At 60.0% G+C, this 27,190-nt stretch overlaps 9 protein-coding genes across 9 annotated transcripts; 6 read left to right on the forward strand and 3 right to left on the reverse strand.

The window, feature by feature from the left end:
- Positions 1-38: 38 nt before the first annotated feature.
- Positions 39-2,457, forward strand: SPRG_03628 (hypothetical protein). The gene is made up of 8 exons (XM_012342203.1): positions 39-60; positions 109-160; positions 216-257; positions 307-500; positions 542-907; positions 959-1,211; positions 1,262-1,338; positions 1,382-2,457. Exons 1-8 carry the CDS (start codon positions 58-60, stop codon positions 2,423-2,425), a joined length of 2,031 nt encoding a protein of 676 aa, XP_012197593.1. The 5' UTR covers positions 39-57; the 3' UTR covers positions 2,426-2,457.
- Positions 2,440-3,550, reverse strand: SPRG_03629 (hypothetical protein). The gene has a single exon (XM_012342204.1). The coding sequence runs from the start codon at positions 3,451-3,453 to the stop codon at positions 2,473-2,475; it is 981 nt and encodes a 326-aa protein (XP_012197594.1). The 5' UTR covers positions 3,454-3,550; the 3' UTR covers positions 2,440-2,472.
- Positions 3,551-4,247: 697 nt separating this feature from the next.
- SPRG_03630 (hypothetical protein) lies at positions 4,248-6,151 on the forward strand (the record flags this gene model as incomplete). Its single annotated transcript, XM_012342205.1, has 2 exons — positions 4,248-4,700; positions 4,748-6,151. 2 exons carry the CDS (start codon positions 4,248-4,250, stop codon positions 6,149-6,151), a joined length of 1,857 nt encoding a protein of 618 aa, XP_012197595.1.
- A 45-nt stretch (positions 6,152-6,196) lies between these two features.
- On the reverse strand, positions 6,197-7,342 carry SPRG_03631 (hypothetical protein; the record flags this gene model as incomplete). The annotated part of the gene is made up of 1 exon (XM_012342206.1): positions 6,197-7,342. The coding sequence occupies one exon, from the start codon at positions 7,340-7,342 to the stop codon at positions 6,197-6,199; it is 1,146 nt and encodes a 381-aa protein (XP_012197596.1).
- A 119-nt stretch (positions 7,343-7,461) lies between these two features.
- SPRG_03632 (hypothetical protein) lies at positions 7,462-8,947 on the forward strand. Its single transcript, XM_012342207.1, has one exon. The coding sequence runs from the start codon at positions 7,470-7,472 to the stop codon at positions 8,910-8,912; it is 1,443 nt and encodes a 480-aa protein (XP_012197597.1). The 5' UTR covers positions 7,462-7,469; the 3' UTR covers positions 8,913-8,947.
- A 521-nt stretch (positions 8,948-9,468) lies between these two features.
- SPRG_03633 (hypothetical protein) lies at positions 9,469-19,313 on the forward strand (the record flags this gene model as incomplete). The annotated part of the gene is made up of 28 exons (XM_012342208.1): positions 9,469-9,821; positions 9,869-10,275; positions 10,325-10,428; positions 10,474-10,814; positions 10,859-10,931; positions 10,979-11,585; positions 11,621-12,191; positions 12,239-12,689; positions 12,741-12,884; positions 12,923-14,149; positions 14,205-14,389; positions 14,440-14,747; positions 14,794-14,927; positions 14,977-15,591; positions 15,634-15,804; positions 15,850-15,951; positions 16,001-16,086; positions 16,133-16,896; positions 16,983-17,029; positions 17,073-17,813; positions 17,864-18,059; positions 18,120-18,331; positions 18,378-18,584; positions 18,631-18,713; positions 18,761-18,896; positions 18,944-19,051; positions 19,103-19,147; positions 19,197-19,313. The coding sequence occupies 28 exons, from the start codon at positions 9,469-9,471 to the stop codon at positions 19,311-19,313; spliced, it is 8,535 nt and encodes a 2,844-aa protein (XP_012197598.1).
- A 158-nt stretch (positions 19,314-19,471) lies between these two features.
- On the forward strand, positions 19,472-20,330 carry SPRG_03634 (hypothetical protein; the record flags this gene model as incomplete). Its single annotated transcript, XM_012342209.1, has 2 exons — positions 19,472-19,876; positions 19,921-20,330. The coding sequence occupies exons 1-2, from the start codon at positions 19,486-19,488 to the stop codon at positions 20,328-20,330; spliced, it is 801 nt and encodes a 266-aa protein (XP_012197599.1). The 5' UTR covers positions 19,472-19,485.
- A 361-nt stretch (positions 20,331-20,691) lies between these two features.
- On the forward strand, positions 20,692-23,096 carry SPRG_03635 (hypothetical protein; the record flags this gene model as incomplete). The annotated part of the gene is made up of 9 exons (XM_012342210.1): positions 20,692-20,810; positions 20,858-20,999; positions 21,043-21,180; positions 21,224-21,300; positions 21,351-21,504; positions 21,549-21,591; positions 21,638-21,765; positions 21,812-22,636; positions 22,683-23,096. Exons 1-9 carry the CDS (start codon positions 20,698-20,700, stop codon positions 23,094-23,096), a joined length of 2,034 nt encoding a protein of 677 aa, XP_012197600.1. The 5' UTR covers positions 20,692-20,697.
- A 44-nt stretch (positions 23,097-23,140) lies between these two features.
- SPRG_03636 (hypothetical protein) lies at positions 23,141-26,604 on the reverse strand (the record flags this gene model as incomplete). Its single annotated transcript, XM_012342211.1, has 11 exons — positions 23,141-23,157; positions 23,226-23,888; positions 23,939-23,981; positions 24,026-24,110; positions 24,168-24,562; positions 24,611-24,766; positions 24,819-25,421; positions 25,476-25,745; positions 25,792-25,827; positions 25,874-26,102; positions 26,333-26,604. 11 exons carry the CDS (start codon positions 26,602-26,604, stop codon positions 23,141-23,143), a joined length of 2,769 nt encoding a protein of 922 aa, XP_012197601.1.
- Between the last annotated feature and the right edge of the window lie 586 nt (positions 26,605-27,190).

Below are 27,190 nucleotides of genomic sequence, written 5' to 3' on the forward strand. Positions count from 1 at the left end.
TACTACGTCGTATCCGTATAATCCGATCCACGCCTGAAACGACGTCTTCCTCGCACGATGGTGGGATCCTGGCCGAAGCGGAGCATGATGGTCGACGGTGCATCGTAGGGCCCGAAGAAGAAGAAGGGAAAGAAGAAGTCCAAGGAAGAGCTCGAAGAAGGTAGACGACGTGCATGTACCCATGGAACACGACCGCCTCATCCAATGACCTGTAGAGCGTCGGCTCAAGGACGAGGAAGACCTTCGTATCAAGCAAGGTGCGGCATGGAAGCAATCAAAGTGCTCAGATGAAGCTTGGCGCTGTAGAGGAGGAGCGGCGCCTCGAGGAAGAGCGCAAGCGACACGAAGAAGAGGAGAAAAAGCGTCGTGAGGAGGAGGCCAAAAGCCGCGCGGCCGAGCTCGTGCGGCTGGCCGACGAGTTCGAGTCGAGCAAGGACGCGATTGCAGCCAAGGCAGCTCGCCTGCAGCAGGAGCTTCGCCATCGAAAGGAGATCAGAGACGTACGCTGCGCATTGCTATCTTGTCGGCTCATGGCTCGTAGTGGGAAAAGTACCTTGCCTGCGAGACCAAACCTGACGCGACGCTGGAAGGCGACATCAACGCGTTCGTCAACTCGTGGCTCCTCGAGGACGACACGGACCTCCCGAGCGTCGTCAAGTCGTGTGAAGATGCTCGTCGTGTGATCTTGGACCTTATCTACGTCTGCGCCGAGGCGCAAGCGCTCAACCAGCCCGCCCAGCTCGCGCGCTGCGAAGGCTTCATCGAGCACATTATGGAGCTAACACGGCAGAAGATCGAGACCAACACGGCTCACATTTTGCAGTACGCAGACGAATTCCTCGACCAAAACGCCGCCGCCAACGTCAAGGGTGAAGTCAAGATCACGAGCGCGGCGGGCCCAGTCAAGGTACTATTCGCTGCGTTTGCCTCACCTTTGAATCCGCTCTGATGTGGCCAGGTCGGTCTCTGGATCAACATTGTGCCAAAAGGCCTGCGGAACAAGAAAATCGACTTTACGGAAATGGAAATGCTCGTGGATGTGCCCAAGCCTGTTGTGATGCAGTCCCTCGCCGTGCGTGCCATCTACCTTCCGTATGACAACGCGCCCAACTCGGTCCACAACCTCGATGTGGCCCTCGGAGGCGTCTTCTCGATCGATCTACTCTGTCTTCCACCCGCGCCCAAGCGCGCGCGAGGCTGGGTCATGCGAGGTAGGTTCTATGCATGCCCAACACGGCATCACGGATGTATGGTATTGTAGAACTTAGCGCCGAAAAGATCCATCGGCTCGAGTACCCACTCGAAGGCTCTGTTGCAACAGCGTCCCTTGCCATCAAGGTGCGTCGAGTCGCTTACCCACTCAGCTAGACAGCTTTTGTAGGTGTCGGTGACATTACCAAAAGACGTGATTTACCCCGCGAATCCACGCGTCGGGTGGTGGGATGCCAACTCTGAGACGTGGGTCGAAGACGGGATCTCGGAGATCCTCTTCAACGAGGAAGCCAACGTCCTCAACTTCAATACGCTCAAGCTCACCAAGATCGCCGTGCTCCAGCAGCGCAATGCCAACCACATGAAGCACTCGTGGAGTCTCAAGATGAGCACTGTCAACGACGGCGACAAGCACACGTGCGTCGCGCACCTCAAACTCCAAAACGACATGTACCGGCTCATTCATTTGGAAGTTACCGACGTTGGCGTGCGCCTTGTGTCGCCGAGCGTCAAGCAGCTCTCGGAGCTCAACCGTGCGTACTTGCCTCCACAAGAGACGCTGAAGCGCCTCGCGATGGCGGGTATCGACCTAACGCCTTCCATTGCCGACGACGCCCGCTTTGGTGTTACGCCAAAGGACCGCGCACTCGAAGAGAGCTTGGTGTGCGAGCTGCTTGGGATCGCGTGCGCCTTTGAGATCACAAGCATTCCGCACGGCCACGAGTGGGACCCAGCGATTGTGGCGAGCTCCAAGCATGCCGTCTTCAGCGTCAAAGAAATCGTGTGGCCGCTCGTGACGCACGAGACCGAAGACGACGTCAAGACCCTCGACGTCAGCGATTACGTGCATATTATCGCGCAGGTCGATACGGAGACGAGCGCCGGTATCAAGTTTAGCACCAACCGCAGCTCCAACCCATACGACACGTATGTGCACATCAAAGAAGCGCTCGGTCCGCTCTGCACACCGGACGCGAAGGACCGCATGGAGAACTCCAACCTGATTTTCGAGCACAACTTGCTCAAAGTGCTGAGCTTGCTGCGACTCTTTAGCTACACCCAGTCCTTCAAGCAGCACGATATGAGTGCCCGGCGAGTCGTTGACGATGTCGACGACGTGCCAGCAGCGTTAGCCGCGGACGAGTCAGCGCTGGACAAACCGGTCGACGAGGCCACGCCAATCGAACGGCCTGCCGAGCCCGTTGCTACCTAAACAATGCACCACGACCATGTACAAACTCGCATTGTGGGCGTCTTTTATTACACGCCCAGAAAGGCTTTGAGCTCGGTACAGCCGCCCACGTATGTGTCGTTGACAAAGATCTGCGGCACCGTGTGCACGGCGTGGCCAACGCGGTCACAGAGATGCGTATACGAAATGTCGACGTCGACCGTGTACTCCTTGAAGGCCAATTTGGCCTCCGATAAGACGCGCTTGGCCTCGTGGCAGTAGCTGCAGTCGGGCTTGGAGTACACCGTGATCGTGTCGAGCGGGGCCTCGTGCTCGATGACGGGGCCAGACCAGTTCATGTGCAGCCCGCACTCTTGGGCGACTCCACGGAAGCGCGTGTCGCGACCTGACGCCGTCGCGTCGATAGGGCGGCTCGAGTGCGTGTCTCCGATGGTTTCGTAGCCGCGGGCCTTGAGCGGGTGGTAGGGCAGCCCGTGTTTCGTCATGTACTTGTCCACGTCGGCGTCGGTCCAGTGCAAGATGGGACAGATTTTGACTCGGCCGTTGTGGAGATGCACAATGTCGAGGCTCTGGCGATGCGAGGTCTGTTGCGCACGCAGACCGACGAGAAGCGCCGTCGCGCCAAGCTCGCGGAGTGTGTGCTCCATGGGCTCCACCTTGCGCAGGTAGCCATACCGCTTGTGGGCGTCAATTGTGGCGTCTTCCCAGAGCTTGCCATGCATCGCTTCCATGTGTGCTGGCGACAACTTGGACTGCGAAATGTGCAAGTTGAGGCGCAGACGCGTCGTGAGGTCGTTGGCAAACGCATACGTCTCGGGAAAGAGGTACCCCGTGTCGACCCAGACCACCGGTACGTTGGGCTTGGCGCGTGTCACCAAGTGCAGCATCAGAGCCGACTGCACGCCAAAGCTGGAGCTCAAGACGACGCCGTCACCAAAGGTTGCGATGGCCCAGGCGACGATGTCGGCCGCGGACCGCCCACGCAGCGCCGCGTTGGCGTCGGCGACAAGCGTCTCGAGCGCCGACGCGTCCTGGTTGTCTGTTGTCATTGCGTCTCGGATCCCAAATGCAGCCACCTGCGTCCCTGCGGTCCTCGAACGTCGCTTCACGTACCAATCAGAGCCTGCGCTGGCGCCACGTCGGCCCGTTGTTCGAGGGTTGCGATCTTGAACCGTCGCGTCGCTGATTGGTCCTCTATGATACACCAATAGCGTGCGCTCGCACGGAGATTGTGTGGCGATAAATTCAGTCGCATTACCGCAGCCACGTGGGCGTTCGCAACACTATTATTTTTCTCCTGCAGAGACCTCGTCACGTGCTCGCATGCGCCATCGCGAGTCGCGCACGTCATTCGTCCTTCACGGTATTCCACCGCACATCGTAGAAGGCCGTTCTTGATCGATGGCCACGGCGAGGTGGTCTTAAATAGTGTCACGTATTCGCACGGAAATCGTGTGCTGTCCGTGGTTCGAATTACACTCGCGGGTAATAATTCGGGTGCGACAGTGCGATGTCCCTCGGGAGAGAGCGCTTTCGCGTCGCAAGCAAGGGAGTCTGTCACAGCTTTAGATGTGTAAAAGCATGCGATTGTCGTTAAAACGAGGGAGTTCTTTTGGCGCACACTTTTTTCGCGCACGGCTATTTTAATGCGTTGTATAATAAAAAGCACTCGAGTTTGTAATAGAAATCCCACGCCGATGTCTCGATACAAGGCGCGAGTAATGGCCGTCGCGGAATAAAAAAATTCGATCCAGTGTGACAGCGCTGGGAAAAAATTCACCGACGACCGTCAGTCACCTATTGCTGCTTGGACAGCGCCATCCGCGGATAAGTACTGGTAGATATGAACATGCACGCGACGCTGCGGATCATCGACCTCGACTCGGGCAACGCGCAGTACGTCTCATGGGACCCGACGGTCCCGGACGACGCCTTTGAGGGCGTCTTCGAGAGCCTCCTGCGCGAGACCTTTGGCATCACCGAGGACGCGTGGGTCGACCTCATCGACCTCAACAACTCGAGCCTCGTGCCGATGCACAAGGACGCCTTGCTGGCCTCGCAGGCCAAGTCGGGCACGCCGCTCGTGCTCACGCTCTCGTCGAAGACAGAGGCGCTGAGCCCGCTCAAGAAGGACGACATCATCGAGGTCGTCTTTACCGAGCGCTCGCTCGGCATTACAATCCGCGACTACCACCGCGACAACGTCATCGTGAACGCCTTCCGGTCGAACGCCGATGGCACCATGGGCTACGCCGAGGCCACGCGCCTCATTGCGCTCGGCGACGTTGTGTACAAGGTGGCGGCGTCCGCGCCGTCGGCCGCCCCTATGACAGCGTCATTCAGATGCTGCAGAGCCCCGTGCGCCCATTGAGCGTACATTTCTTTCGACCGCGCATGCGCGAAGGCCTCTACGCCGTCGAATTCACAGGCGCGTCGCTCAACATGACCATCACGACCGACGATACACGCGTGCTCGTCTCGCGGCTGCCGCAGCCGCACGCGAATGTCATGGGGTACGCCGAAGCCCACGGCGTGCGCCTCGGCGACTCGATCCATGCGATTGACGGCCACGTCCTCGACGGCCCGGAGTACGGTCGCGCCGTGAGCTTGCTCAAGCGGCCGCAGCGCCCGATGATTGTGGTGTTTTGGCGCGCGTCCGTGACGCCGCAGTACCTGCCGCAGGTGGACACGCCCAAGAGCGTCTCGGGGCGGTCGGCGACCGGGTCGCTTGCGTCGCCGTCGCCGCGCATGTCGTCCAAGAACATGAACGTCGTGACGCCCAACCGTGCGAAGGCCATGACGTTCTCGACCAATGGTCCGTCGCCGCGTCCGTCGCCACGTCCGTCGCCGCGTATGTCGACCAAGCAAAGCAACTATGACATTTACAACAACACGTCGACGATCCAGGGCGGCAGTCTCTTTGGCGACAACATGTCGGTCGACGACATGATTGATTACTGCGAGACGATCGCGTCCATTGGCGTTGTCTCGGCGCACGAAACCGAGATCCTCAAGGACATGCTCAACGGCGGGCGCGGCGACCTCGCGTCGGCCATCCGGCACCGCAACAAGAATGCGATTGTGGCGCTTGTCCGGTCGCCTACCATGCGTCTCTGGGACCATTTGCTCAAGACGCGCGAGTCGATCATTCTCGCAGGCCCCGTGACGTTCAAGAAGACAAAGCGGTACCATCTCTTGCTGACGGACCACGAGCGCGTCCTCTTTGTGAACAAGGCGACCAACGCCCTCGAAGACGAGATCCTCTGCTCGCACATTGTGACGGTGAGCTCCCGCTCCAAGGTCCACGAGCTCGTCATTACGACGACGAAAGCCGAGTACACGCTCAACGACAGCTTTATCGGACCGTCCGTGTGGGTGCGCGCGATCTTGCCCTTTACCAACACGCAGGGCTACCTTAAGGTCGACTCGAACTCGCTCCTTGGCTCCAAGAAGCGCTACTTTGTGCTCAAGGGCGAGAAGCTCTCGGGCTACAAGAAAGACTCGGTCGTCAACGCGCAGGAAGCCAAGCCGTCGACCGTCCTCTTGCGCGACGCGGTCGTGCGGGTCATTGACGCCAAAGCCTTCAAGTTTGAGATTTCGACGCCCGAGCTCGCCAAGTCGGGCAAGAAGCTGACGCTGATTGCGGCCAACGCACGCGAGTACAACAAGTGGATCTCGTCGCTGCAGGCGTTCCAGATGCAGCGCAACACAACTGTCGGCGGCCTCGTGTCGCCGTCGGCGGCCTAAAGAACGACGGAGGACTAGGACCGTGTCTCGTATGTGTTTTTTAACTTATAGTATATCCTCTGCAGCGCCATCACGGTTTGAGTTGCTCCACACGAGGTAAAAATGGACCGTCTTGGCCATGGCGCGGAGACGCTTCCGGGCGCGCTTGTCGGCCATGTCGACAGCACGCAGCAGCAGCGCCTCGAGGTCGCAGAGCGCATCGCAAACGAACAATGACGCGCTGCTCAGCGTCGCCGCGTCCTCGAGCGCTGCCGCGGCGGCCGCAGCGTTCATATCGGGCAGCGACGCAGTGGCGCAGGCAGCGCGGACATCCTCGATCGTCAAGTAGACGCGCTGGCTGTGCAGCACGGGCGAGAGCGCGATGAGGGTTGCGCTCGCTTCGAGCACGTCGGTCGTCCAGTCGCCGTTGTAATCGCGCAGCGTGTACGCGTATGCGAAGAGGAGCTCGAACAAATTGCAGCGGAGCACGGGGCCATTGGGCGCTGCATGCAACGCGCTGATGGGCTCGAGCGCCTTGGCTCGCGCCGTCGTGAGCAGCTGCTTGGGGTGCTGGGGCAGACCGTCGTCCTCGTCATCTTCGTCATCTTCGTCATCGATGGCCACAATCAGCTGGTGTCGGGCGGATTTCGTCGCCGCTGCGTACGCTGCCGGCGACGATGTCCACCATGGTGTCCAGAGCGCAATGAGCTTCCCGAGCCGCCCGTCGGCCACTTCGCGGAGGAATTGCGCGCGCTCGTCCGGCGTGAGGGCGTCGAGAGTCAGTGCATCCGACTCCATGAGCTCCACGAGCTGCTCGAGGCGGTCGTCGAGGCTCGGGTTCTCGTCCGCAAACTCGTCGTACACGCGGCGAAGGGCCTCCTGCATCGCATGGGCAGACGTCGTGTCGACGGTCTTGTTGAGCTGCATCTCGCTCTCGACATGCGCCTTGTAAAAATGCTCGGTGCATGTCTCGCCATGGGTTTTGTAGCAGGCGACGCCGCAGTAGACGACATTGCAGCGGGGACACGTGTACTTGGACGCGGCTTCGGTGCACACGCCGCACACGCGCAGCGCGCTACTGTTGCTGATGCCGGCAGACGACGTGGATTCATGCAGCTGGATGGCGGCAGACGGACCCAGCGTTGTCTTCGTGCTTCCGAACCGGATCGGGACCGTGATCGGCGTCGGCGGAGGCTGCGCTCGTCGGTCCATCGCGAGTGGAAAGTGCAAACTGCGTGTGATTGGTCACAAAGCTCGCTCTTGTATCCAATCGTCGTCAATGATACCATGGATTTCAACCAATGGCATCGTCGCATACCGTTTTGGTTGAAGTGAAAGCATGCTGCGGCGCGGCCACAGTCTAGCGCGTGCGTTCGGGACGCTGCGACCAAGCCGGTTGCTCCCCGCACCTCTCGTCGACGGCCTCGCGATGTTCCAGCGCGAGCATGGCCACTTCATTGTCCCCCGCGACCACGTGTCCCCCGACGGTTTCCCGCTCGGTCAGAAGCTCCAAGGTCTCATTCGCAAGTTGCCGACCATCTCTCGCGAGCGTAGCCATCAGCTAGCCACGATTGGCTTTCCGCTCGAATGGCATGCGTACCTTCTCGACACTGCGATTCTACCTGCTCTCCAGACGTACAAGGCCGTGTTTGGCGATCTCTGGGTGCCTCAAAAGTTTGTCGTGCCGACGGGCGATACGGCGTGGCCAGCGGCCACATGGGGCCTTCGCCTTGGCGAGCGAGTGAGCAACCTGCGCAAGACCAAGAACGACCTTCCGACAGCGCACGCGAAGGCGCTGGACGCAGAGGGATTTGTGTGGCACGCGCGCAACGACCGGCTGTACACGTTGACGCTACCCGCACTGCGTGCCTACCGTGACATTCACAAATCGCCGCACGTTCCCAATGCCTTTGTCGTTCCATCGCAGCTGCCGTGGCCAAGCGAGCTGCATGGCTACAAGCTGGGCCACGCCATGATGGCGCTCAAGGCCAAGCACCGCCTCGGGACGCTACCTACCGACGTCCTCGCCGCTCTCCACGACGTCGACCTCGACTTAGACCAAACGCTGCGGGAGGCCAAGTGGAACGACGTGATTCTGCCAAGTCTCCACGTCTACTTTTCGCTGTACGGGCACTGCGACGTCGAGCAGGCCTTTCTCGTGCCAGCGGGCGGGCCGTGGCCAGCGGCGGCGACGGACTTGGCGCTCGGCCGCATCGTCCGCGACCTTCGAAGCGCCGGCACGTACAGCGAGTTTGTCGAGCGAGACGAGTCGGCACTGCGGGCGCTGGGGTTTGTGTGGAGCCAACTGGAGCGCATGGCGTTTACGATCCAAGCCAAAGTCATCCCGGCGATGGCGGTCTACCGTGCCGAGCACGGCCATGCCTTTGTGCCATCGAATTTCGTCGTGCCAGCGACGCAGCCGTGGCCGACCTTATCGCACCACATGAAGCTCGGTCTCTGGATCGCGCGCACGCGAAGTGAGCTGGATTTGTTGCCGCATAACCTGCAGTTCCTCCTCGAAGAATCCGGGATTGTGTGGCGGCACTTTGACGAGCGGTTCGAGAACGTTGTGCTGCCTGCGGTCAAGACATATAGTGAGTTGCACGGGTCGTGCGAAGACATCTCGTCCAGCTTCCACGTACCGTCTCATGCGCCGTGGCCAGAAGCAGCGTGGGGCCTCAACCTCGGTGGCACGCTCTGGCACATTCGCAACGGCGACTCGTACATCATGGACCCCAAGAAGCTCCGCGCGCTTCGTAAATTCCGCGGCCTCGTCCTGTAACCAAGCACATGGTACTCTTCTAGAATGGGTGTTAGCATCTTTGTCTGTACCGAGTCCGTGGATGTGGATTTGCAGGATTCGTTGGCAGTGCATCGAGGGTTTGGATTGTTAAGGAACTTTCGATCTAACTGTAAATGCGAGCTGGTATTGACCAAAAGTCTAATCATTCGTCGCAAACTATGTAGTTGGGTCCACGAGAATTCCTCGACGTCAGCATAAAAGTGGCGACCGTTCGACTCAGTTCCCATTCTTGACGGTTTTCTAGTTCTTGCGCGCGTCGAGCAGCACCTTTCAAGATTGAACACCGCAGCGCTGCATTGCAAGCGACGATGCCACGTCATGAGCCGGACGAGCCTTGTGCTCTGCGACGCCCTAGCAACACCAAGCAATGCCATCCAGAGACGCGCCCAAATGACTTTCAAGACCGTAAATTGATGAAGTTGCCGAAATTCGTTCTTCTCGAAACAGAGTTGTCCGTTTCATGGTGCGCTCCCAGATCTATGCGATATAACGAATCTTATTGGTGACGGTCGTGAGCAGTACGCGAGCTACCACCATGGCATCCACGTGGCGAGCGCGGACGACGGCGTATGTCCTCGACGCCTTCGCAGTGGCGCTGCTTGCCGGCGCCATCTGGCGCACCCCGAGTGTCGTGGCGACCATGTACCTTCTCGGCGGCGTCGCGGGCTGTCTCACAACGTTTGCGCACCCAGCGCTACCGCCAACGGTCGCCGCGATCGCCGCCGCATCGCTGGTCGGCTACTGCATGGCCGCGGCGTGGCCTCTCGCGCGGGCCAATGTCTGGTTCGCCTTTGCCGGCGTCAACGTCAGCACCGGCAACATCCTCGTCGACGTGGCCGTCGCCGTTCTCGGCCTCGCGCAGACCGTTCGCCAGCGACAGGCCTCTCCGTGCGTCCGAGCTCTTTCTCGCGACGACTCACGAGCCTATGTTGTAGGCGGCCATTGCAGCGTCAGGTGTCGGGTGTCGCGATGCTCGCGTCGCTCTTGGAGCGAGTACCCACGCTGCGCAACGCGGTGCATCGCCTCGACGCACACATCAACCTCCAAGCGCTTGTCGTGCTGCTCAACCAAGCGATCATTGGCGGCTGCCTCTTCATTGCGGCGTTGGCAACTCCCGGCGTCCTCGGTGGCGTCTACTACCTCTTCGGGCTTGGGCGTGTCGTGCAATGGACCTTTGTAACCACCGTGATCACACCTCCGCCGCCCCTTGCGGTCGTCGCCGCGCCGCCGTCGCCGCCCCGTATCATCACCACCTTGCACAAAGCTCTCGAGTTGCATGTGAGCTACGTGGGCATCGCCACCACGAGCCCTCGACGACGGGCCATCGGTGTCTACGTCCAGCGTACTCCTGTCGTTGGCATGGATGGCATGAATGTGACGTGTGCTTGTAGGCGGCGACGAGGCGGTCCTTGTGGGTGCAACGGAGACGCAGGTGGTCGAGGATGTCAACGCAACCTTCCACGCCCCTGTCCATGTGCCCCTCCAAGATGACGAGGTCAGCTTTTGGAGACGACATCACTAAGCCAAGTGGTTGCTGTAGGTGTTGACGCTCAAGGTCGTCGTCTTGGAGACGTCCTCGGAAGAAGCCTCGATCGATGGCATGCGGCGCGTCGGTCAGTGCACCTTTCGATCCTCGACGCTGCTCGCAAAGCACGACAAGACCGACGCTCGATTCCAGCTGCTCGCAAGCGGCGCTGCGTGCGGCCATCTCGGTGTTCGCTTCCAGACGACCACGCGAATCGAGTCGACGGTGGAGCCGACGATGCCGCCAGTTGTCGCGCGCCAACCATCCTTTCATGCGACGCCGTTGGCCGAAGACTTTTTCACGGACGCCAACATCCCCGTCTTGCTCGTTCTCAACGTGGCGTGCCTCCTCTGCGCGTAGGACGCCCCTGGTGCATGGCCGCGTCTGAAACGATTTCTAGGCATGTCTATCAGTATCCGCTTATGGCGACACTGCCCGACATGAGCCGTGTCGGCGAGATCCTCGGTTTCAACGTACGCAGCCATTGCATGTCGCCGTGTCGTTGACGGACTGTGATTAGAGCCAGGCGAGCACGCTCTATGTGTCGATCGCGGCTCAAGTCGGCTTGTTTCTCAGCGCGGCCAAGCTCCGGGGCTTTTATGTCCACGCCAGCGCACCGACGGCAAATGCGCTCGCGTCAAGCTTGCCAGATTTCATCGCCAAGCTCTTTTGCTACGACCTCGTCGCGGTCGCTGTCGCGGTCTTTTGGTGCATTTCGTACCCGTCCTACGTGAGCGCCGGCCTCTTTGGCATCACGTTTCTCTATCTTGGCTTGTACGGCGTCCAATGGAGCGCCACCCCGCTCCTTGTGCTGATGACGAGCTACAGCCTTGTGTACGCCGCGTCAGCGTATCTGCTGCTGCTTCCGTCGGTGGCAGCAGCGCTACCGACGTACTACGCGACACTCGGCTATAACGACATGGATGTGGGCCTCCAAACGATCTGTGCGCTCGTGCTCTGCGGCTGCCACCGGACGCGGCGGGTCTGGTATCAAGCTCCATGTTCGACGTCCGTGGACGACAACGCTGCCGACGCCACGTCGCATTTTGCTCGCTGGCTCCAAGACATGCGGCTCATGGCGCTCTGCCACGTCGACAAGATGGTGCTGTTTACCATTTTGGTACTTCGTTCTGTAGCGAGTCCGATCTAACGGTGTGCGTAGTCGTTGTGCTGAGCACGGCCGCGACCTTGTTTCAAGCGGGCTTTCTCATCCTCGCGACGTACCTCTCGCTCTACAAAGCCCACCGGCAGCGACTCTGGCGCGGCCTCCTCCTCTACTCACTGCTAGTTTGCTTTGCAGTCTATACGTGGAACATTACGTGTCCGACTCCTGAGACGGATGCAACGCTCTACACCATCGCCGGCCTCACCTGCTATCGCGACGCCAAGGTCACGATCCATCCGTCCACACCGAGCCTAGTTGTACCAACCGACGCACCAACCCTGGGACCGATTGTATTGACGCCCGCACCTCCCCCGTTCACCCTCTCGGCACCAGCAACGACGATAACGCCATCTCCCACGGTGACGCCGACACCCACCCCGTTGATCGTCCTCTACAACGGCAGTGGCAGTGGGAATGCATTGGGCATGATCATCGAAGTCGGTGTCTTTAATACGACGGCGCCACGGCTTGGTAGCCTCTGGACGTCATCGCTTTTCAACGCGCAGCTGCTGCTCATCGCCCAAGTCGTCGCTCAGCTCGTGCTCTACAACAAGCACATTCACTTGCGGTAGACAATAGTGTGTTTACTTTGGCATGTACCTTCTGTCTGTCTAGTGCGATTACGGCCAGCAAACGCCCGTGGTTTTACGTGTCGCGTTTCGCGCTAGAGATCGACCGCGCGTACCGCCTCTTTGGCGTCGCCGTCAACTACGTCGTGCTACTCGCCCTCGCCCTCGTGTACGAGCGGACGAGTGACGGACGGTATGCTACGGTTGTCGGCTGCGTGCAGCTCCTTCTTTTGGCTGCGCTTCTCGACTCGCACTTGAGCAACTTGAGCAACTTTCCGCGGGGCACGCCGCACTACCGCCGGCTCTGGCGGCTCGTGCTGATTGTCGAGCTTCTCATCCTCGTGTTGCGCTACGTCTACCAGTTTGAGCCCGTCGCCGATGTGATTCTCCGCAGCTGGAGCTTTCCGTATTGCAACATGGAAGACATTGGGTTTCGCAGGCTCGCGTCCAACACGGAGCTCTCGGGCCTCTTTTTGTACCTGTTGCCAACGTGTGGGGTACACAAAGTTGATTCGACGACCACTGGACTCATAACATGAACGATCTAGATGGCGGGCCTTGCGGCGTGGCAGCTTGCGGCCATGGACAAGAACATCCACGTGCACCGTGTCTTTCGGACTGCGACTTGCGCGGCGTACTGGCAGTACGCGCTGAGTCTCATCCACGCCGTCTCGCACAGCAGCCTTCTGCTCGTCTTCATCGCAGCGATCCTCGCGACGGTTGATATTAGCACGGTCGGCTTTGCGTTTTCTTGATTGCCATTTGCGCGACGCCCCACCGCCGCTTCGACTCGGCGTGGCCGTACCTCTTTTCTCTCGCACTGCTCGCGCTGCTCGTCTTGTACAGCGTGCAGCTCCGCCTCGACGTCTTTGCCAACGCAGACGTGGCCGCCACGCGGCGCTGGCTGGGGTTCGCCCGCCTCGACGACGACGCAGCGGTCGCCACGACGCTCTGGCGGCTCGGTCGGGCGCCGGTGCTGATGATTGTGCTCTGCAGCTTGCAGCGCGTCGCGGCATGGCTCGTACCAGCGTCGTTTACGCCACCACCGGCAGTCTCTAGCTGGGGCATGCTGCTATCTCGGCTCTGGACACGTCCGCTGGCCATTAGCGTCCTCCTCTTCTCGCTTGTCGTGTCGGCCTTTGTGCATCTCAACGTGCTCTCGCTTGGGTACCTGCTGCTCGTCCATGTGGTGCGGCGCGCCGACTGGACGCGCGACAGCTTGTACCTGCAGCTGCTACGCCGCCTCACACCGCTCCTCATGGCGATATCGATCGCGCAGTATGCGCTTCTGCTGTGGGTGCCGTCGTGGCTCCTTGCTTCGCAAAGTGCCTACTTGCCGTGGTCGGCCTTGTCGCCCGCACTGCAGCAGTGGCTCTTCCTGCGCTTCCAGCACAAGTGGTCGCTCATCACCGACTTTACATGCCTCGTGTGCTTGGCGCTGCTGCCGCGGCCGTCGGCGCTCACGGTCGTTGAGACGTACCCCGAGACGATCCAACGACCACATGCGCTCTGGACAACGCTATCGGCGCTCGTGCTGCACTACTCCGTCCCCACCGTACTCGTCTATGTCTTCGTCACGGGCTGCGCGCAATTCGGCGTCGCCTCCGGCGTGTACCTCGCCTACTCCATCTACCTCCTCTTCCATTTAGATCGAAACGACTTGCAGCCCAAGCTCCTGCGCTCGCTCATGGGCTTCAATTGGCTCTACCTCTTTGCGCTCCTCGTCTACCAAATGCCGTGGCTCCACGACACGACGGAGGCTTGCGATCTGGGCACGCGGTCGTCGAGCCATGGCGTCTGTCTCTCGGTGCCCGTCTCGCTCGGGCTCTACAAGGCAGGAACCGCAGCAGGCACATCGGAATCGGCGTCCCCACCGACGCTGTCGATTGTCATGTTTTTCATGCTGCTCTTGCAGGCACAGATCCTCGACTCGCCGGCGTACGCCGATGTGCTCCAAGTACCGAATCTATCGATATCTTCTGGATACCAAACGACGTACTCGACGTGGGTAGCATCATCGGAGTCAGCTTGAGCGGTGCCAGAAGCGCGGGTTCCTCCTCAATGACGCGATCGCAAAAGACCGCATTCTACAGTGGCGCCACCTCAAGCAGGAAAAGCAGGCGGCGATCCAGCGCCTCAAAGTCATCGTCTCCAAGCTTGTCAACAAGGTCGAAGAGATGATGGACATTGCCATGGGGTAGAGACGACATCTTGCGCGTCCTCGGTGGATACCGAGGTGATGTGTAGGCTGCACTATTCGCTTCCACCCGTCGCACCCGCGCGCCCGCGCGTTGTGGCCACGTCGCAGAACTCGGTGACCTTGCATTGGGCGCCGCCCGAATCCAAGATCCACAAGATTCGGAGCTACCGCATCACGCGCCAAGTGTTTCCGTCGCTGACGCTGCTCGGCGACTTTGGCGACGTCGTCACCGTCAAAGCGCACTCGACGACGTGTGAGATCAAGAACCTCCGGCCCGACACCACGTACCAGTTCAAAGTTGCCGCCGTTTCGCGCATGGGCGAAGGGCCCTTTAGCGCCCCGAGCGCCCCCGCCAGTAGCCGCACATCCATTACAAGCGATGACCGCTGAGTCTGAAATAGGCACGATCGCGCTCAACTGGGGCGACACGTGCACCGGCGGCTGGCTGCGCACGCGCAAGACGGTGCCGCGGCACGGCGCGTTTCTGCGTCTTAGCACGTACTTTCCATCGCTCCAGACCGCGCGCTACATGCTCGTATGCGCTTCTTCGTCGTGCTGTAAAATGATTCCATGGGTTCGGATAGCGCTACGTTGTCGTCGACGGCGACCGGCTCACCTTGTATCGAAGCGAAGTCGTCGCCATGAAGCACCGAGACGAGGTTGCTGCGCAGCCGACGCTCCGCCGAAAACGCGCGCTGCAAACCAAGAAGGAGTTCCCGAGCTTCTGTTTCGGCCACGTTGCGAGTCTCGATCTCACCGAGCACCAGCACCAGCTCGACGAAATGTCGCCCAAAATGTACTGCATCGAGGTCCGCGTAGTTGTCCCTGCGCCCAAGGGCCCGCCAAAGACGCGGACGTACAGCTTCCAGCCCGAGTCGACGGCCACTTTCGATACGTGGGTCGCAGCGCTTGCGTACGGAGCGCCGCCTCTGGCGCTGGGGCCGCACCTCCTCGCGTATCTCGGTAGCAAGCACCTAAAGATTCCAGCTTACTTTTTGGCGCCGCCCGCGACAACCAGCATACGCCGGCACTCGACGCAGTCCGACTTGCGAAGTCTCGAGAGTCCGTCGTCGCGGAGCCAGTCGTTTCCGCTGTCGCCCTCGGCACGACACGACTCGCTCTTGTCGGTCGTCGACGCTCCGCCGCCAGCGCGAGCTCCGCACGTGCTGTGGTTGTTGCAGTTTTACGCCTTTCTCTATGTACGTGTGCTCGATTCGCGACATCGAATGACAGGTGGGTAGACGCGACAAGATGTGGCGCTGCAGCACGAGACAAGAGCGCTGGACTTGGACCAGATCGAGACGCTCGAGGTGCCAAGCATGAGCGAGCTGCGCACCGTCCTCGTGAACGTTCTGCGCAGCCACTCGGGCCCGTTCTGCTACCTCTCGTTCATCGCCGCGTTTGCCTTTCAGGTAAAAACCGGATTGGCTCGGACAAGAGCGATCGCATGGTGGCAGGCGGACGCGCTCAACGCGATCTACGTTGTCGCGCTCTTCTTTGTCGTGCTCTGCGAGAACCCGCGACCGAGTGCGTACCTCTGGAAGTGGATTCTCAAATACGTGCGTCGTTCGGACACCTTTTGATGCTTCTCATGGTCGTCGATCGTAGTCGTTTGGAGCTCTCTTTGTCCGATATGTCTTCCAGCTGCCCTTCTTTTGCCACAACTACACGCAGAGCCAGAGCTTGTACCCGAGGTAGCCTCGCTGCATCATGTGCTAGGGCTAGGGCAATGTGATGTAGCATGCAGCCGTTCTGCCCCGAGACACAGCTCTCGCTCACGGCCGTGCCCTTCCAGCCCATCGTGCTCGTCGGACTCTACAAGTACGACGGCAGCGCAAATGTCGACGTCACCACCAAGTTCCAAGGGCTCCAGTGGACTTTCCTTGTGATTTGCACCGTGCTCTTTCACCGGCGCGAGCTTCAGATTCGCGGATTCTGGGTTCACACGTCGGTCGATGCGAGTACGAAGAACGACGAGGACGATCTTGCGGCATTGAAAGCGCTGCCGCGTTGGCAGTACGTCATGCAACGGTACTTGATCAAGCGACCGCCGAGGCCGTCCGAGAAGAAGAACGTCGATGGGCCGCTGGTCTCCAACTTGGACTTGACGCGGCTCCATCTGGACGCGCTCCAAGCCATCGAAGAGACAGAAGCCCAAAACAACCAGAACGATACTGATACCGAAGCGAGTCAGAGCACGCTGAGCCGCCGTCGCACGCGCCGCCACGACTCGACCGACTCGCTCAACGGCAATCAGTTTGAATTGGCCGACTTTTTGGCCACGTCCAACACAGCCGACGTGCCGATGGCGCCGAGCATCGACGAACACGCGACCGTTGCCCACCACACGCGGGAGGACGCGCTTCTCGATCTCAACAATCACGTCGAGCGGCTCTTGGACGAAGGCATCGACGACCAAGTGCCGTTGCAGTTGCACCCGCTCTCCCCGTCGTTTGATCTGGACGACGACGACGCCAGCGACGAGGCGAGTGACAACGACGAGAGTAAGCCGAGCAGGATGGAGGCGGCTTCGCCTACTGAGACACCTGCAACCAGTGCCGTGGAGCCAGTGTACATTGACGAAGCCCAGGCGCTCATTCCGCGCCCACGCGGTTCCGAGCGCTCGTTGGCCGCGAGGTAGAGAGGATACGCTCATCGAATACGATCGACGGTTTTGTAGGCGCCGACGTGGGTCGTCGAGTACTACAAGCACCTGCTGCCGTCGCCGCCGGTCGACTGGGACAAGGACATCAAGAAGGCGGCGCTGGGCACGAAGCCCGGTCGCGACTACTCGCTTGCCTCGTTTGGTGCATGCGTTCTATGTATGGCATTCGCAGTGCTCTTCTTCCGCAACCTCGGCGACCCGCCGGTGCCAGGTGCCGAGCCATCGTCGGTGTTGAGCTTGAGCTCGTTCAACGGCTCGATGCTCTCGGGCTACATGGTCGGCTTGGTCTTCTTCCAGGTGGCGGTCATCATTTGGGATCGCGTCGCGTACGTCTATGGCTCGCTGCATATCAAGTTGTGTTTGCATTACTTTGTCGTGCTCTGCGTGCACGTGCTCGTGTGGCTGGTGCTGCCGACAGCGACGACTACGTACCTCCCATCGTCGCCGTCGCTGATGGTCTACTATGGTCTTCAGTGCATCTACCTCGTGTTGAGCAGCCAGCAAATCAAGTATGGCTACGTCGTCTTTCGGGGCAATCCGCTGAGCATTCGCCAAGCCGACGCGCTCACCAAGTCGACGTTTGGCATTTACCTCGCAACACCTTTTGCGTTTGAGATGCGCGCGCTCCTCGACTACATTTGCTCGACGACTGCGCTCGACCTTCGCATGTGGCTGACGCTCGAAGGTATCGCTGCGCACCTCTTCCAGGTCAAGCTGTCCATGGACACCCGCGTCGAGCAGTGCGACATCTTGACGGTACGCACCGGACGACGAGCCGTTGCCTCTGCAAACGCACGTATACGTAGGGCAACCAGCGACAGCCAATGAAGAGCAAGCTTCAGACGGCTGGCGTGTACTTTGCGGGCATCCTCGTTTGCCTCGTGGCACCGCTGGCGCTCTTCAGCACGGCCAACCCGACGACAGTGCAAAATGCCGTCTTGCAGGCGTCGGCCGAGTTTGGTCTTGTCCAGAGCGACGGCACGTTCCAGCAGCTCTACACGAGTCGTACGACACGACATGTCATGCCTGCCCACGCTCATGCTTCGCTCTCCATTGCCATAGAGTCCAATACGAACCCGGCGTCCAAGCTTGTGTTCACATCGGCCATTGAAACGTACGCTCAGGACATTGTGTTCGCGTCGTACTCGGACAACCTCTGGAGCAGCTCGCCGCCGCTGCGCCGCAAGCTCATGGAGAAGCTCAATTCGACCGACGCCATCCAGTGGAAACTGACTCTGACGTTCACGCGCCCGGCGCCCCAAGGCCAGCAAGCAGTTTGCACATCGCTTTATGAAAAAAGGGCGCACATGGATTTGCTAGGTTAGCCATACGTGGCTACAGAACGTGACGGCGCCGCAGCGACAGCTCATGTCGACAATGATGAACGTCGATGTGGCGGCGCAAGCAAGCTACGCTGGCGGCACTTCGGCCGCGCTGCGCATTCCAAATATGTATCCTTCCGTGCTCAACGTCGCGGCGACGTCTTCACCGCAAGTTCGCGCGCCTTTTCTACTCCGCACGATTGAGGTAAAAACGCATGGATGGCTGCATGGACTGTAAGATTCTGGGGTAGATCCAGCGGTTCTCGGAGGCGTCGAGTGGGAGCTACTGGTCGCTCGTGTCCCTCGACACGTTTGCGTACGCGAATGCCTCGTTGTACGTTGACGCGGGTCCATGTCATGTCTCATAGTCGATTTCTGTAGACCGGTCAGCAACGCGACGGCGATTTCGTGCCCGGCGAGTGCGGGCTTTTGCTTGATCACCGTCTCGGACAACATCGTGCCGGGCTTGAATTCGATTGGTATTGGCTCGTACGGGATCACGGCCACCTACGTCTTTGTACGAACGACGATGCGCTCTGGGATGGATGACACTCTCTGCTGCAGGTGCTCTTTACTATCGGCGCGCATGTCAAGAGCATCCTTCGGGGCAACGTCTCGGACATTCTGTACACGGAGCTTCCGAATCCAGACGACCTCATGGACCTGGTTGAGGTACACACTTTTGCGTTTCCACGCACGAGCGACACGGTGCGGTGTCTGCAGGGCATTTACATTGCGCGCAAGGAAGAGTATGTCGGGCACCTCAAGGTACGCCGATATAAATGTAGGTATGCGCGCATCGAGTGGGCGCATTTAGGACGAAGCCCGGCTCTTTGAGACGCTCATTCGCGTCCTCCGATCGCCCGAGACGCTCCTCAAGGTCACGGGCCCCAACGTGATTCACATTCCCCACGCCAAAGAGAAAGTCGATTAATCACCCTGTAAACTCGCTAGCACATCATTGTACATGCACGAGTCGCCGCGTCAGTCCTGCGACTCGTGGTTGAAGACGACCCAAAATAATATGGAAGCCAGGCTCGCTTCCATATTTTCATTCTAGCCAATCAGCGCGACGATCGGAAGATCGCAACATGCACCGAGGTGCAATGTATGGCACGTATGCGCTCGAGGTGCACGGCCAGGCGCTGCGCCGCCTTGGGCGCCGCCACCGCGTCTACCTCTGCATCGCCATCGCAGCGCTCTACTCCCTGGCCATGGTCGTCCGCATCGACCGGACGCTGCGCGCTACGTCGCTCGACGTGAGCGCTGGACCGTATGGCTGCCTGCCCGTTCCGTCGCTCTCGGTGGCCGCCTGTCCGACGCGCTCGGTTATCGCTATCGGCGAGCGCGTCGTCAACCGAGCGCCGTACGCTGGCACGACCGTCGCGCTTTGCTACACCAACACGACGATCGAGCTCACATTTAGCGCGACGCAGCAAGACACCTTCTTCGTCCAGCCCACGTACGGCCACAACGACAACATTTGGGAGTACAACGGTAGCACAACCTTGCAGCTTGTGTAGCCTCATGCGTGTGTGTAGTCATGGAGACGTTCCTTGCGCTTGGCGACGACGACCCGACCAGCTATTTTGAGTTTGAGGTCTCGCCGACCAACCAGACGTACAGCGCGTTCATCTTGAACCCACGCAGAGACTTCAGCCCGCCCGTGGGCCATTTTTACGTTGGCAAAGACGAAGCCGAGGCGCGGGCGCTCGGGATCACAGCGACCACCAGTATGTACGAGACCAACAAGACGTGGACATCCGACGTGTCGCTGCCACTCAACCTCTTCAACGTGGTCAACCCAAAGGGCTCGGTATGGCGCATGAACTTTCTGCGCAAAATCACGTCGCCGGCAACGTTCCCGCAGCTTGCCTGTGGTGCCTGGAACGCGCCCAACCAAGACAACTTCCACCTGACGTCGTGCTTTGGCCGCGTCCGCTTTGATTGATTCGAGTGATTCTCTCTTGTCAATACAGCGTTATAACATCCTCTTCACGACTCGACGATGGCTCCACCTTGATGCATCGGAACGCGGTCGACATCAAGATACATGCGACGGCAAGGGTCTCTAAGAATGCTAACTCCCCCTTGGCCACGGCCTCGTCTCCCTCCCTCTCCACCACTCGGCCTTGCTGGATCACAGCTCGTGGCGTCTTCAACGGCAGCTATGGCTTGAGGTCATCGCTTCGCGATGCTGCCAGACAAATCGTTCAGGCGTGGCGAGCAGATTTACAGATTTAGATCTGAGCCGGATGTTTCGCGCCATTGTTATCCGGACGTCCGGATACGATGCTGCATTTGGCCTTTCACGAACCATGGGGATTGCGGGGCTCCTCGGCGCGCTCAAGGAGGTCATGGCGCCAGCCCACGCCCGCGACTTCCGCGGGCAGACTGTCGCCGTCGACGCGCTCTCATGGCTTCATAAGGCGTACGTTCCTGTCCTCTTCATGGAGGTCTCGAAGCATGCTGCTATAGGTGCTATGGCTGCGCATGGGACCTCGCGGTCGGCAACGAGACCGAGACGTACGTCAAGTACATCCTCCGACGCACCGACATGCTCAAGGCCGTCGGCGTCAAGCCGCTCCTAGTCTTTGACGGCAACAAGATCCCGCTCAAGGTAGACCTCCCATGGGCATGCGATTGGTCTCATTTGCTTGCAGTCGTCGACGCACGACAAGCGCCGCAGCGCCAAGCAAGACAACCACGACATGGCCATGCAGCACTTGCGAGAAGCTCGCAGCCTCGTGGGCGACGAGCGCAAGGAGAAAATGGCCAAGACGTCCCAGTACTTCCAGCGGGTCCATCCTATCTCCACGTCGCCGTCGCCTAACGCTCGCCTAGTCGATCAACATTACGTCCACCATCATCGCATCCGTGCACGACGCCTTGCGCAAGGCCAACGTCGAGTTTGTGACGGCGTACGATCCTCTTCTCCCTCTATGTGGACTCGGCTGCAGCGCATCTGTAGGCCATTTGAAGCCGATGCGCAGATGGTGTTTCTCTGCAAGCAGCAAGTCACAACGGCCATCATCACGGAGGACTCGGATATCCTCGTCTACTGCGCTGCCGCCAACATAAGCGTCCCGGTCCTCTTCAAGCTCGAGGAAACCGGCGACTGCAAGGTCGTCGACACCACCACAACAGAACCGTACTCATGCCATACTAGATGCTAAGCAAAGACGCGATTCATACCCACGGCAAGGCGAGTGGTACGCCTACTTCGTTCTTTGAATCATTTGGTCATGGGCTATGCAGCTAACGGCGTCTTGCGCAAGCTCTCGCACTTTCTGTCCGGAGGCCACGAGCCTACACGCATGTTTGTGCACGCGTGCATTCTCGCGGGCTGCGACTTTCTCGACTCACTGCCCCACATTGGCATCGTCGTACGCTATGTTCTGATTTCATTTGGATCTAAATGTCGCGATGTAGCGAGCCATTCAGCACGTGTTTGATTACCGCGGCGTAAGAGGCACGCTGCGCATTCCCCGTCTTCTGAGCAAGCTCAAGTTTGACGGTACGACCGTCCCCGACGACTACCTCGAGCGCTTTTACAAGGCCGAAGCGCTCTTTTACCACCACTACGTCTACGACCCGTCGACGCAGCGCTGCGGCTACCTCGTCGCAGCGTCCGACTATGAAGTGGTCGAGGACATTTTCGAGCGTGTGACCGCGTCGTTGGCGGAGACGCCTTTTCTGGGCGCGCTGCCACCACCAGATGTCATTCGCGACATTTACGACAACAAGCGCCTCGCACGAAGTGAGTCAAGTTCTGAAACCAGTTCGCAGCCGAGCCAGAGTGCCCTCTCGACGCAGAATTCCCAGCCAAGTCAGAGCACTCTGCCAACCCAGAATTCGCAGCCGAGCCAGTCGTCGTCGTCATCGCAACGAACCCCGTCGTCCCCACATCGGCAGAAATCTCCAGCGCCCCAGTCCATAACGTCCCAGCGAGCGCCACCATCGCAGTCGTTCCAGTCGCCGCCACCCCGCGCGACAGGCCGGCGCTGGTTTGGGGCCCATGCCGGAAGCTCGCCCGAAGCAACACCATCGCCCGCTGTCGTCAAGCGCCCTGCGTTCAAGCGCCAGCCCATCGACTGCGACGAGGTCCGCGCTAAAACCATGGAGAGCATCTTTAGCGTCTACGCGGTGCCAAACCAACGTTCGTTTCCTCCGTCATTCGGCAGCGGCTCGTCGCCCGTCGCAAGCCAACGCGCGTTCCCTCCGTCGTTTCTCGTCGCCCGGGGCTACCAAACGCTCGTACCCTGCATCGGCTAGCGATGCACTGCCGTCACCACCCGCCAAGAAGCCACATCTCTTTGCAAACGTCAGCGACGACGAGGATGAAGACGAGGAAGATGCGACGTTGTCGGGGGCTGCCTTGCACGCCGCCATGGCCGTCGAGCCCACGACGATTCGGACCGTCCAGTCGGGCATGTCGATCTTCTCGGCGGCAAAGAAAGCTGTGCCCGTGCCCCGCTTGCAGTTTAAGAGCCCCACCAAAGGGGCTGCTGTCCAGCGCGCCTCAAATGCGCTGCCCCCAACGGCCAAGAAGGCCTTCGCTGCGTCCAAGGGTCGTGCCTCGTCCAAGAGTCCAACAACGAAGCAGACGAAAGGAGCTGCGCGCGCGTCTACCAAAGCCTCGGCCACGAAGACGCCACCGACAAAGACGCACGCTGGCACGTTGCTCGGATACTTTACAAAAACGTCGACCGAGTAACACCTCCTTGTGCTATGGCAGTACTCTTCTGCTGACGACTGCCACTACTGCGTTGCGATGGCTTGATGGGGTGGGCGAGCATATACTTGAGCATGCCTGGGTACACTGCTGGGGACGCTGGCGCAGCACCACATCGCTTCTTTGCTTTTTGTTTCAAGGGCGGCGGGTTGCCGTGGGCAACCGTGACGCGCACGCCGCACGCCGCAAGCTTCTGCATGTGCACCTTGGCCACGTCCAGGGCCACGAGCGATTCGTGCCGCGACGTCTGGCGCAAGGCGTGTGCTCGGTTGTGTCGCTCCTGCGCAATCCGTTCGGGGCTGCCAAGAGGGGCGGGAGGTCGACCTCGCATCTCTCTCCGCCGCCGCCACGCCGACTGAATCGAGTTTGCTGCGGTATCGCGCTTCGCCGTGTCCCAGCGCGGCGCGTCGGCCAGAAAACCGGGATCGACTCCGAGGGCTTGCAAAGTGGTTGCATGCGCCTCGGCTACCGCCAGCCAGTGCAAGCCTTGCACTGCAGCGTCTTGGCTGATCTGCAGCGACGCCAGCTGTTGTGTGAGCAGCTGTCGCTGGATTCCGATCGTGAGCGCTTGCTTGGCGCGGACTCGTTTGGCGCGCCACACACACTGAACAACCTTGGCGGCTGTCGCGCGCCGCGCCGCATCAAAATCAAGCGCATCGTTTTCGCTGGTTGCGCGCTCGAGACGATGCAGCCGCTGGTGGAGTAAGACCTCTCCCTGCGTTTGTTCGTGGAGCACTTTGGTCAAGTTGTCGACCATCTCGACGTACATGGTACCTACGCCCATGAGCATGTTTTCAATCTTCGTACAGCATCGTGTTGTGTACCTCGGCGGGTCTCAACGGCGAGCTTGGCCTCGAGTGCACACATCTAGTTTCGTATAAACGCCGCTCGCGATGCCACGTCATGACTACCTGATTGCCGTAAAGCTGCAAGTCGTCGGCGAGCTCGCCAACAGCTTTGGTCTTAGCTTTGGCCGTCTCAGTTGCGATCTTGAGTCTACGAGCCATTTTTGCAACCTCGATTCGAGGAAGGCGCGGTGACCGTTTGTAGCACTTGGCGTAGCGATGCCGTAGGGCGTCATGCTGGTGCTGCAATTCCTGCAGCACGCGCGACGCGTCCTCAAGACGGCTCTGCAGTGCGTGACGTGCGATCGATGCGTGTTGGCGCTCGAGCACGAACGCTTGCAGCTGCGTGTCGTGGCGACGCAAGAGCGATGCGACACAGTCTTCGTACGTCATGGCCGCGATGTCAGCGTCTTTGTGTGCCTCAACCAGCGCCAGCGCGCGCACTTGTAGCTCTGCTGCCTGCTGCGCCGTCTGGACTTGAAGCTCGACCGCTCGTCGCTGGGCCGCGTACGTCTCCGTGCGCTGTGCTTTGCCTTGGACACTGAGTTCCTGAACGCGGCGCTCCAGAGACCGGTTCGTTTCGGTGGTCTCTCGCAGTCGATCCTGGAGGCAGGCGCGTGTCTGTTCGAGCTCATTCATGGTATTGGCTACGGCAGCATCTTGGGTCGCTTGGGCCTGCAAGAGATGGACAAGCCTCTCTCGCTGTGCTGCGACCGTGTGGCGCAAAAGCTGCACAAAAGGAAAGAAGCACCGCTGTTGGCATTTGCGGCTCAGATAGAAGCGCAGACGCAGCAAGGCTAGCGCACGCTACGAGCACACATCGCTGTCTGCGCGTTTCTCGTTGCGCAATGATTGATACCTTGGCGGCGAGAGCCGAATGCTGCAGCTCTTCGTGGCACTCGGCCCGTGTGAGGGCCGTCGCAGAAGCCGAAGCCACTGTCACTTGCTCCAGTACATCTTGCTCGACGGTAGGCGGGGGTGGCGCGACCTCGGTCTGGACACAAAGCGCCGTTTCGAGTCGCTCGATCGTCTCGTGGGCGATCACGAGGGCTGTTGCTAGCGGCGAGAGACGCATTTCGTACTCTTCGAGTTGCATGCTTGTCGTGTCGTGGAGTCGGCGCAAGCTTGCTCTGGCTTCGCCAAGCTTCCGTGTGAGAACGTTCACCTCGACGAGGTACGTGAGCTTTGTCTGCTCTTTAATGATTCGCACGCGCTGAGTCGTCTGATGGAGCTCGAGTCGAACGTGGTCGTGGCGCTGCGTTGCCGCATCGTGCATCGCTTCCAGCTGATGCAGTCGGTCTCGGAGATCGGCTTCGCGCTCTTGGCCAGCGTTCAGCTCGCTTTTGGCTGTCGCCAGTGCCGCGTCCATTGCTGTGCACTGGTGCAGCGCAGCGTCCCTGGCTCGCTCGGTGGCGTCCAGTGTCTTGGCCACCACGTTGTGGGCTGCGGCTAGGGCTTCTGTCTAGGCACGCCATCATCGCCAATAATGTCGTCTCACTGCTCGTCACATTATTACCTTGGTGGTTTGCTGCTGGAGATTGAACGCGAGCTGCGTGGCCTCTGCGACACGCGTGCCCATGGCCACGAGCTTGGCTTCCAACCGCTTTTTGGCGTCGCCCACGGAGCGGTGGGCGGCTTGCTCCTTGAGGAACATGCGCTGCATCTGGCCGAGCTCAGTCGTTGCGGCCGCCGCGGTTGCATCCGCGTCCATTCGCGCGCGACGCAACGACGCCACTTGCGCTTCGAGCGCTGCGACTTTGTCGGCTGCGATCCCCAGCGCTTCGTCCTACGCCGGATTCGTGCTACGAGGGCGAGACGAGCGCGACGCGTACATCGGTGCGGAGCATCGCCACACTGCCGCCGCACGCCTAGCGCATGCTTCGAGTCGTGCTAGCTCTTGAAGACGCTAGGTACCTTGCATGGCGAGATGCGAAGGACTGCATTTGTCGGGCTAAATAGCGCCAAGTGCGGCGTGAGGTCGACGCTGGGCAGCGCGCGGAGGGCTTCGTCGGGCCCTAGCCCATGCGCAAAGAGTCGATCGCGCACGACAATGATATCGTGCATGTAAGCTGCCCGAAGGTCGTCCAGTAGCTGGGTGCGCCGGTGCAGCTGGTCGCGGAGCACGTCGACTTCGTTGCTGGGGCTGCATGAGCCCTTCTGCATCAATACTGGTGTCGGTGGCCAACGGTTACAGCGGCCTTTCCAAGTACTGACTACGCAGGCTATCGTCCACCTTGCGCGTAGATGGTGCTGCTCGTGGCCCAAGGCATGCTGTGGAGCGGCAAAAGCAGTCGATGGACGACGCCACAAGACACACGTCGATTCGTGAAGATGCTTAGCCAAAACGGTTGCTTCTAGTCAATCATGGTCTACTTGGTCTGCTTCACGGCGTCAAGGACCAGGCCGCGGAAGGCGAGGACGCGCGAGTTCCAGCTCTCGCGCACCGTCGTGTAGTACTCGTGTTCGACGGCGTGGCGCGGCAGCGGCTTCTTGGTCGTGGCCCTTCGGACGGGTGGGTTGACGCGCGTGCGCATGGCGTCGATGCGCAGAAGCGCGTCCGCCGTGCGCTCCTCGATGAGCGCCCGCGTCGAGAGGTACCCCGCGGCCGCCACGAGGACGCCAGCGCTGAAAGCTCGGGCCACCATTCTTCCTTTCTTGCTTGTTGACGGATCACAAAAAAACGACGTCCGGATACACAGCCACCCGACGTCCGGATAAACGACCGAAGATCGCGATCAGTGCGTGGACAACCTACGCCACGCGAGGAACCCATACCAAGGACACTCGAACATCGTCCTCCGATACAAGTCCGCCTCGACCAAGATTGGTAGTGGATGCCATGGCCCACGATAGGAAGTTCCCTCGCGCGAACATGGCGGCGGCGGCCTGACGGCGCTGCGCGTTGGTTGCATTTCGGAATGTCCGACGTCAACACCGTGCATGCAACGGTAGCCTCAACATCCTTCTGGAAAGGTCTCTCTCTGCGGTACAAAGCAGCGTTTTGCCCGTAATGTTCGACTCGAAACTCCGTTTCTGGCTGCCGTCGCGCGTGTCAATGGCCTCGTCGCGTGACCGCGCGTCGAGCTCATAGCTCAAGGCATGGGGTAGCTTTAAAGCCTGGGCTAAAGCTATTAGCTAAAGCACGTACTATGAAATAGTACGCAGCAGCAGTAACAGCCCGCTTGGGCAACGATGGTCTCTGTCGTTTCGTCGCGACCCGGACGTTTCAAG

The sequence above is a fragment of the Saprolegnia parasitica genome, assembly GCF_000151545.1.
Source record: "Saprolegnia parasitica CBS 223.65 unplaced genomic scaffold supercont2.9, whole genome shotgun sequence".
Classification (NCBI taxonomy): Eukaryota; Oomycota; class Saprolegniomycetes; order Saprolegniales; family Saprolegniaceae; genus Saprolegnia; species Saprolegnia parasitica.